The sequence below is a fragment of the Aptenodytes forsteri genome, unplaced genomic scaffold (assembly GCF_000699145.1).
Source record: "Aptenodytes forsteri isolate BGI_AS27 unplaced genomic scaffold, ASM69914v1 Scaffold486, whole genome shotgun sequence".
NCBI lineage: Eukaryota > Metazoa > Chordata > Aves > Sphenisciformes > Spheniscidae > Aptenodytes > Aptenodytes forsteri.
This window is the reverse complement of record NW_008795717.1, coordinates 411,345-419,949: the sequence shown is the minus strand read 5'-3', so window position 1 is coordinate 419,949 and position 8,605 is coordinate 411,345. Positions and strand designations below refer to the sequence as shown.

General features: G+C 43.4%; 2 protein-coding genes across 4 annotated transcripts in view; one reads left to right on the top strand and one right to left on the bottom strand.

The window, feature by feature from the left end:
- The first annotated feature begins 15 nt into the window (after positions 1-15).
- On the top strand, positions 16-5,365 carry LOC103902477 (galectin-related protein A). 3 transcript variants are annotated; one of them, XM_009283531.2, is made up of 5 exons: positions 546-724; positions 3,083-3,171; positions 3,947-4,121; positions 4,484-4,668; positions 5,192-5,365. In XM_009283531.2, the coding sequence occupies exons 1-4, from the start codon at positions 698-700 to the stop codon at positions 4,625-4,627; spliced, it is 435 nt and encodes a 144-aa protein (XP_009281806.1). In that variant the 5' UTR covers positions 546-697; the 3' UTR covers positions 4,628-4,668; positions 5,192-5,365. The 3 variants fall into 3 exon arrangements, with proteins under 3 accessions (XP_019328741.1, XP_009281806.1, XP_019328740.1); XM_019473196.1 differs by lacking the exon at positions 546-724 and adding an exon at positions 16-72 and having other exon boundaries at positions 4,484-5,365; XM_019473195.1 differs by having other exon boundaries at positions 4,484-5,365.
- A 488-nt stretch (positions 5,366-5,853) lies between these two features.
- The window catches only part of PLEK2 (pleckstrin 2), a 15,340-nt gene continuing 12,588 nt past the window's right edge, over positions 5,854-8,605 (bottom strand). The window contains exons 8-9 of the mRNA XM_009283530.1: positions 7,999-8,077; positions 5,854-6,960 (exon numbers count right to left, since the gene is read on the bottom strand). Of these exons, the coding sequence (XP_009281805.1) occupies positions 6,833-6,960; positions 7,999-8,077 (207 nt within the window). The 3' untranslated portion in view covers positions 5,854-6,832. The remainder of the gene's footprint in view (positions 6,961-7,998; positions 8,078-8,605) is intronic.

Below are 8,605 nucleotides of genomic sequence, written 5' to 3'. Positions count from 1 at the left end.
GGGGGGTGTAGGGCGGGGGGGTAACCCCTGGCGCCGGAGTCTGCGTGTCGTCTCTCAGCGGGGAGGCTGTATGTACGTATATTATATACACCTATGTACACACACGTAGAGAGAGAGGTATACCTATAGGGGTATATACAAATATATGTGTATGTGTGTATTTACCCGTTGTATATGTGTATAACCCTATACGTATACCTCACTCTATAGATATAGGTCTATACAGGGATATAAGTTATATATATATATTTACCCCTTTGAGAGAGGACAGAAATGGTATCTAAATAAATAAATGATGTGTTATTTATATGTATTACATATACAAAATGCTATGCACACACGCTCTATTTTAAATACTTACATAAAAATGTGTAGGTATAGATACAGATACAGCTACAGACATAGGCTTGCCAGGCACTCCTGTGCGGGGCAGCGGGGGCCTGCCCACCCTTGCAGTCCCCCCACCCTCTCACTCGCACCAGCCGTGTTATTTGTGAGCTTCCCCCGGTGGGACGAGGCACGGAGGGCCGTGACTCAGCTGCTCGGCTGGGTGGTGTCCAGCCAGTGTTTGGCAGAGATAAGCCCCCCCCAACATCCTCCCTTTATTCCGGACTTTTTGTTTGTTTTTGTCCTGGCGCACAAAACAAAAACTCCTTTGGGGACTGCTGCGGTGGAGGCAAGTTTAAGAGGCAGAGCGATGATGACAGAGGAGAGGTGTCCCAAAGTAAGTGACTGAATGAGTCCCCAGGGCTCCTGAATGGAAAATATGGGAAGGGGGCTATGCCTGTGTGCACGGGCTGGGACGCACCAATAAACCATGTAAGATGCCCCAGGAGCTTGTACCATTACCTCCTATGGCATCCTGAGTACTTTTCACCTGTACTGTCAACTCAACGTCGGCAGGGAAACGGCACATGGGTAGTCAGGCCTCTGAACTAATTTCAGCCATGCTGGACGAGCTGTAAGTGTTGAAATCATGTGGTCATCATTCAGTCTATTCAGTCCTGATTCCCTGTGCCTTTAATGATGGTGCTTACTGTGGTGCAGCTCTGCGCAAACAATTTCTCAACGTGCACTTTCAATTTGGGGTATTATTTTGTATCTTGTCTCTTGTGTAGGCAAGGAAGGAGCTTTAGTGGGACACAGGACCTGTATGAGGATGAAGTTCATTTAGCTTGGGATCTTTTATGCTTATTACCCGCTCTCTAATTGCTTTATCCAGTTTAAAGTATCTCCTTACAGTCAGACTCCTTACTTGAGGCACTGCTCCCTCAGGTAAGACATCTCAGGTGGCTGACACTTTTCTTTTGTTACAAAGTTCAAAACATACCTGCTGGAGTCACCTGCCCACTTCTGCAAGGGTAAATGTACATTACTAACAATCAGCAGTAGTGCTGTCATTTTTGAAGATTTTTTTTTAATTAATTTCTTCCAATATCGGCCTTGTTAGGAGTTAGAGGTTTATTAATATATCTGTGAAGCTGTAAAGGTGGCTGGATGTAAATATCAAGGTGGGAAAATAAATTGTTTAAGGTCGTCTTAGCAAAAGATATAACTAGTATATTGAAACTAGGAAATGGAGTATAGGCAAAACATTTTTCATCCTGAATTTGTGTTTCTGTTAAGCAAGCTGGCATTCAATAATTTAAAAATCTAACATTGGTTATGTTTTCCAAAATTTAAAAACGCGTATGAAACACCCGTAGCAACTTACACTTGAATGGAAGCCCCTTTGCTGTGAACAGAAGTCTGTGGGTTTCCATGCTGGTGTAGAGCTTCTCATAGTCAAAATACTAAACCGTGCATATGTTGTGCAGGTCTTCCAGCAAAAAATGTCTGAATTTTTACCTTGGAACACTGGAACGATAAAGCGCTTTTTATCTAAAATAGGGTCTGCTGTGCATTGCCTTGGAATATTATCAGTGTTACGCAAATTGCTAATAACGCTTAGTGTTTTATAGCAGCTTCTTTCTAAGTGACTCTGCATAGGGAGCGATTACATGCTATAGTGTAGTATTCTGGCGTTTACATTTTAAAGCCATTTCTGAACCTGAAGTCTCAAAACGTCCCTATCACTTGTTTCCAAGCTCTCTCGTTTGTTTTTCCATGCCAGCCATCGCCTGTATTAGTTTCTCCACTGACCATCGAAGCTGTTAGAGAATTACTTGGAGCAAGTGAATGTAGCTCTGATCTTTGGGTGGAGTTTGCAACTGCAGGTCTCGGTGAGCAGGACAAAAGTAGATCCACTGAGAAGCCATTTTCTGGCTTTGAAAAAGTGGTGGGGACAGGTGTGACTGGGATCAGCTGTGAGGACATGGTTGCATTTCTGTCAACATGCAGTGGTGGGGCAGCATCTATGCTGGCTTTGTGCTCTTATGGCGGAGGACAGAGGCTACCTGTGCCAGTGCAAAGCCTGCTGGTGTCAAGTTAGCCTACCGAAATCTGTTAACAAATTTAAGCTGGCAGAGTAAGTTCACACAGAGTCTGTGCTCTGCGTCATGCTGCCACAAAGCTTTTGATCTGCTGCATGGAGTGCTGCAACCAGATTTATTGTGTCGTTAGACCATGGCAGCCGTCACCAGCTCGTCCCAGGTGTGTCAGCTATCTGGGTCCTGTCACTTGTGAGATGCATGCGTCACTGCAGCATCAGCGCTTGCAGTACCTGCTCTGGTCTTGGGGAGTGGCGTCAGTCACCTGATGTCAGGGGTTCCCAGAGCCACCTGAGGCATGGCGTCAGGGTCGTCAGTCGCACATATCAGTCGGGTTGAGCACCGACAGTGGCCGCTCATCTTACTGACGGCCCTTTTGATCAGAAACTGCCCTCCAGAGCCAGCAGTCCTGTCAGGCAGCCAACACCTGGTTACCAGCTTTTCGGTTATGGCGGCCCTCTCGCTTGCCTCAGATACCAGAACTGACAGAATTTATACCAAAAGCGCAAAAAGTATTTTAGGCCAGAAATATTTTTAAGTTCTTTTGTACATGTAAAAATAAAATCAAGCTATATGAGGTGACCAAAGCAGCTGTTAAAGCCAGTTTACCCATGACGTGACCTACCGCAGCACGTTTTTACTGTTCCCTGCAGGTGGAGCAGTATGTTGGTGAAATTAAAGGTGGCCTGAGACCAGCCATGAAACTCACGGTCATCGGGGTGGTACACTCCAACCCCAAGAGGTAGGTGAAGGGGCTGGTGGGGGCTTCACGCCTGCCATATGTGTCTTCTAAATTCAAATGATTTCTTGAGGGTCTGTGCTCTTCGGGAGGAAGAAAGTCATATAGATTCATAATGTATAGCTCTATTTAATTTTCCTGCTCTTAGACTGAGATTAAAAGGGTGAGAAAGAATTCACTGTTTGGACTTTTTGACTGCCCTGCCAGCATTTTCTACTCCTTGCCCTTACCTAATGCGAACCAGAGGGGGCACACAAGGGGCATTTCTCCTCCAGGAAGAGGTGCAATTTTGAACCCGCATCTCGGTTGTCTGCTGGGGCTGGAATCAACATCATTTGAAAACCAGTGGTTTTGGCACAGGAGGTGCAGGTTCATTGCTGTGTTTAGTCTGGATGACGGCAACTGTGCTGTCATTGCACTTTTTTGCATCTACAGTGATCAAATCCAGTGCAATCAACACTGGTGAAAAGTTTTCCATAACCTCTTTTAGGATACAAATTGGAATTGGCTCACCCACAAATGTGTTTGATTCCAGTCACAAGAGAGGGAATGCAACATCAAAAGTCACTAGCATCCTACCGGAAACTCTAGGAGAAACAAAGACTGGCCTGTTCTCATCCCTTTCTGCAGCTTTTAAGCCTGTGCACAGTCCCTGTAGGAGTCCCGTGTTTCAGTCTGACAAGAAATCAATAGCTGTCTCTAGTCTTTATAGGCTTCTGATGTGCTCACCATGTCCTTTCCATTTCTGAAAGTCCCAGTCATTTAATTGTTTTTTCAGCTTTTCAGTGACTCTGCTCTGCGATCCAGTGGATGCAAACAAAGATGTTGGGCTGTTATTTACAGTTAACTTTAGTGACAAATCCATCACCCGAAATGCACGAATTGCTGGGAAATGGGGAAGAGAAGAGAAGACTATTCCCTACTTCCCATTTATGGCAGGTGACACATTTAAGGTAATTTTTGGGGTACTATGATGGTGGTGGAGAAAAGGGGGGGAGAAAGGCTGACGTATATGACCACAAATAGCTAACTATTGAAATTGACAGGTTAACTAGTCTAGTATGGCACAGAGAGCAACAGTTCAAGCCGTGATGGGAGGGATCCATTCCTTTCTCTAGTCTTAGTGAGAGAACTCACTATAAGGAGCTTTACAGTATCCTGTCAGCAGAGAGTAGGTTATTTTTGAGGGGCATTTAAGAAGAACCAGTAGACACTGTGCTTCATTATTCCCATCACATGGGGTTCTAAGTCCATGCTGGTGAAATCAGCTCTGCCACTTGTCTCTAACACCATCCCCTGTCCTTTTCCATTGCAGATGGAGCTCTTATGTGAACACCAGCAAATACGAGTCTTGCTTGATGGACGGCAGCTCTGTGACTTCACTCACCGCATTCAGCCCCTGAACTTGGTGAAAGCTTTGCAGATCACAGGGGACATCAAGCTTACAAAAGTGGCTTGAAAAAAAGGAGACCACGATATCACCAGAGGACAGAGGCAAATGTACTTCTCCTGTCTGAGAAATATTTTATCTTTTTCCCCTGGCTGATTCTGGAGAGTGGGAACTGTATCTTTTTCATTTGCTGATGTGTTTGAAACATACACTTCTTTTCTCATACACATGCAGCAATTGCAGAGCTATGGCTGGTCCAGGTAAATCAGAGGGCCTTTGCTGAGATACTCTCTTGGCCTCCCAAACTGCAAGATTTGTGATGCTATGCAGTATCTCACATCCTCACGGTCCCCTAATCCCCCAGGCATGCCAGCTGGTGGAGGTCAGTCCTCTGCGGTGGGGTGGCTGTTACCCTTGTGACAAGAACTGGGCAGTATGCAGGTGGTGGGACTGAGAAAAGAGAAACAGAAGATTTCCTTATAAGTGAATAAGGGAGCCTGGTGGGCCCCAGCAGGGCTCACATTATCAGGAGGGAATTGCTTTTCCTGGAAGCTCTGCTCAGTCAGCACAAAGCCATTTGTGCTTCCCGGTACAGAGCAATAAATGCCTTACCACCATCCCTGTCTCTTGCAGGTAGTGTTCTCGTGAATTGAAAGGTTTCAACAGCTGTGGATTTCACAGTCTTCTCTGGACCAGCCCTAGGAAATGGTATCTGTAGCTGAAACTGCATTGCCCGTTCTTGTATCCAATTAAAACTGCATCTTTGCTGGCAAACTTCTTTACCAGCTCTGTTAAATATTTGAATGCACGTGAGTGTTGTGCTGTTATTTCATTGCTGTAGATTTAGAAAAAAGTCCTAAATATGTGGCTATTCTAATACATATATAAGTATATATTGTAGTTGCTGCCTTTGCCTCTGTTGTGATTGGTTGGTTATAACACAGGATGAAGGGGAAAGTCTCTAGATGAACAGACTTTTTTTCAGTACATAACTTGGAGAACAAAAAATCTGCAAAGAGGTGGTTCTGTGGATAGAGGGCTTTCAAATTGCTCTGTGACTTCAGGGAAGATATATAGCATGCTGTCTTCAGAGGGCTTTTGGAGGCTCTGCAGAGTCTGGCTGTCAGATACAGGTACTCAGATAACATGAGGAATTTTATGAAAATAGTGTATCAGCAGGCTGGTCGGGTGTTTTAATCATCTCATACATTCCATTATACCCTCTGGTGTTGTGGAGAATGTCTTAGTTTCTATATAAATCTAAATTTACAGTGTATGAAACCATTATTTTCATATACTCAAACTGCCCTCTGAGAAAGATCGTATCTAAAGAGCACAGGAGATTCAAATGCACTGAACTGGTTTTTATATTTAATGATATCAAAGTCAAGTTTACTAGACAAACAATGGAAAATGTAATGGCTTAAAATAGAAAAAGCAATAGTCAGAATTGCTATTAGAGTTCTCAGTCCCAATGGTGCTCCACATAAATGGACTTACAGTGATAATCAAGAGGAAAAGTCTTGCTTTTATGGCTGAGTGATTTCTTCCAATATATTAAGCACCAGCAATTGTCTGGAATAACTGCCACTGGTCTGATTTGATACTAGGGATCCTGTACTGTTACAGGCCATTACCAGCACAAGAATAATCTATATACTGGAGAGGAGGATCCTTTGGCCTTTTCCAGCCTAACAGAGAATCAAATGGTAGAGCAGACAGATGGACAGATAGACCTCTTGTTTGTTTCACAATAGTGATTATCCTGGCAGCTGGATTGTGGCTTAGCACAAGACTCTTGTGGTATACCAAGAAAGGCAGCCTCAGACACCAGGACCTTTCATGACTTTGATTCAGTCAGTCTTAACTAATTAAGTTTATGAGCCCCTTTATAAAGGGGAAAGGAGCAAGACATTTCTGCTTTAGGATAAAGCACAACTTGGATCTGTCAGATATAGACTGAATACTTGTACAAAAGAATTCTTTTCTTCCATCTTGGAATATTATATCTCATTGTTTCCTTGTAAAGCCCCATTTGTCTGTATCCACCTGTTGTCTTTTGTCTCTTGATTAGATGGTAAATTCTTGGTGGGGAGTTATTCTGGATCTACATGACTCCTAGGCACCTAGGATGCTGGTCTGCCAGGAATTGCTAGGTGCTATGGCGGTACAAATAACAAAAATAGATTAAGGGAAAAACAACACTTCCAGACAATGAGAGCAGGAAACTTGGTCACAAATGTGACTTTTCATTTGGCATGGAGTCCGCCTTATTCATGTCAGTGGTTTGATTGCCTCAATCCACTGTGCTCGCTCTGCCTTGGAGCTGGCCTGGATATAATAATGAATGTCATTTTTGGTGATGATTTTGAAGAGGTTGCCTTGCACATTGCCCTTCACTCCTGCAGAGAAAAAAAATATGACAGATCAGGAAGGTGCACAGAGAAATGCTTTGTGGCATATATGAAACTTCATAGGGAAGAATTTTAATTTAGTGAATTACGGTATCAGACCTTTCCATTTCATTATGGATAAGACATCTAAAGCTCTTGTGTCTTTGATTTCCCTTCTGCAAAATAAAGATATAATACAGACACCCCTCGCATAGACTGTATGAACTACTGTGTACTATGCTTTGTATATAAAATAGCTGCTGTTTAGGTGGACAATCTTACTTGAGTTATACAATGGAGGGATGAACTCCCTACCAGTTTGTGCAGTAGATTAGATTTGCTCCTGCCCATCTTTGGGTTCCTTTTAGCAAGGAGCTCTGTTGTTCATCATGGCCCCCCACCCTGGACCGTATCTTTTTCAGACCCTGTCTTTTGTGTTTAGAAAGATGCTCCCTATTCAAGATCCACACATTGTGCTTACTGTCAAAAAATAAATTGCTTTAACAGCAGAACACTTATCTGTGAGGCTGAGGTTTTAGACAAATGCCTAAGCTAAGCATATTCACTAGCAGAACTGGGTTTTGTTTTGCTGTCCTTACGTCTCCCCTACATTTGGGTTCTAGCAGATCAAAAAGGAAAAGGTAATAGCATAAGTAGAGAAGACACACAGAAAAGGGATGGCATCAGGGGATGTGTCAAGACTTTGAGTTAAACAACATCCAAAAAGAAGGCGTTTCCTCTTTGTCTGTTAACTCTAGAATATTAATCAGTGTCTTAGGACTGTCTCAGAGGTTGTCTGACTGAGAAAAGCCCATAAAAAGGGGAACACCCAAAATATGTGGAAATAACGCTAAAAAAATCCCCTCTGGTATGGACAGCCCAGCAGTATGGGGATTTTCTATGATATGCCTCTTCCCTTGCTTGCAAGCAGAGAGGAAAGGCCAGCCCACTTGTGCATACAGAAAACCGTACACACAAACCACATCCAAAGACTGTATTGCTGTGGCATAAATACGTATGTATGAAAGTTTAGAGGCTTGTGCTCACCTGCTGGGACTCCGTTGTCCTCCAGAGCTGAGACAAGACAGCCACGAAGAGAAAATCCACCTACTGGCCTGTTTTCTTCCTGCAAAGAAAAAGGAAATGAGGCTTATCTGGAAAATATCATCATTAGAATAATTTCCCAGAGCACATCAATTATTTTTATGAAAGTGGAGATGTAATGCCAGTCTTCCAGATATAAAAAATCCATGTCACAAGAGAAGTCAATTAGGACATGTAATTAAATGCATTACTATGTTGTTTCAGTCTCAGATGTTTCTCTGATGTAGCTGGGAATGGTGGAGATCAGTTAAAAGCACAAGGGTATGTGGGGATGGGAATCTCACTAACGGACATTCCTGAGTTTGATTTTAATGAGCAAACACTGTACCACCTGGCATGACAAGGCACATAAGCAGAAAACAACGGAGAAAGGAATGTGCAGCTGGAAGGAGAAAAACAAGATAAAGACCATGAAGGCATTTCGCATGATCAGAAAGAACGGGCCAATCTGCTAGAGCATAGATGCGCGTGAACACAAGGCTGTAACCTATCTGCAAGCTGCAGGTAGCGCGTGTCCATAGTAGATAACTATATAAGCCTTGTTATAAGT

Excerpts from the sequence above, each read along its gene's own strand:
- LOC103902477 (XM_009283531.2), top strand. The coding sequence starts at position 698 with ATGATGACAGAGGAGAGGTGTCCCAAA. Across the intron at positions 725-3,082 it reads CAGAGGAGAGGTGTCCCAAA|GTGGAGCAGTATGTTGGTGA; the intron begins GTAAGTGACTGA and ends TGTTCCCTGCAG. Across the intron at positions 3,172-3,946 it reads GTACACTCCAACCCCAAGAG|CTTTTCAGTGACTCTGCTCT; the intron begins GTAGGTGAAGGG and ends TTGTTTTTTCAG.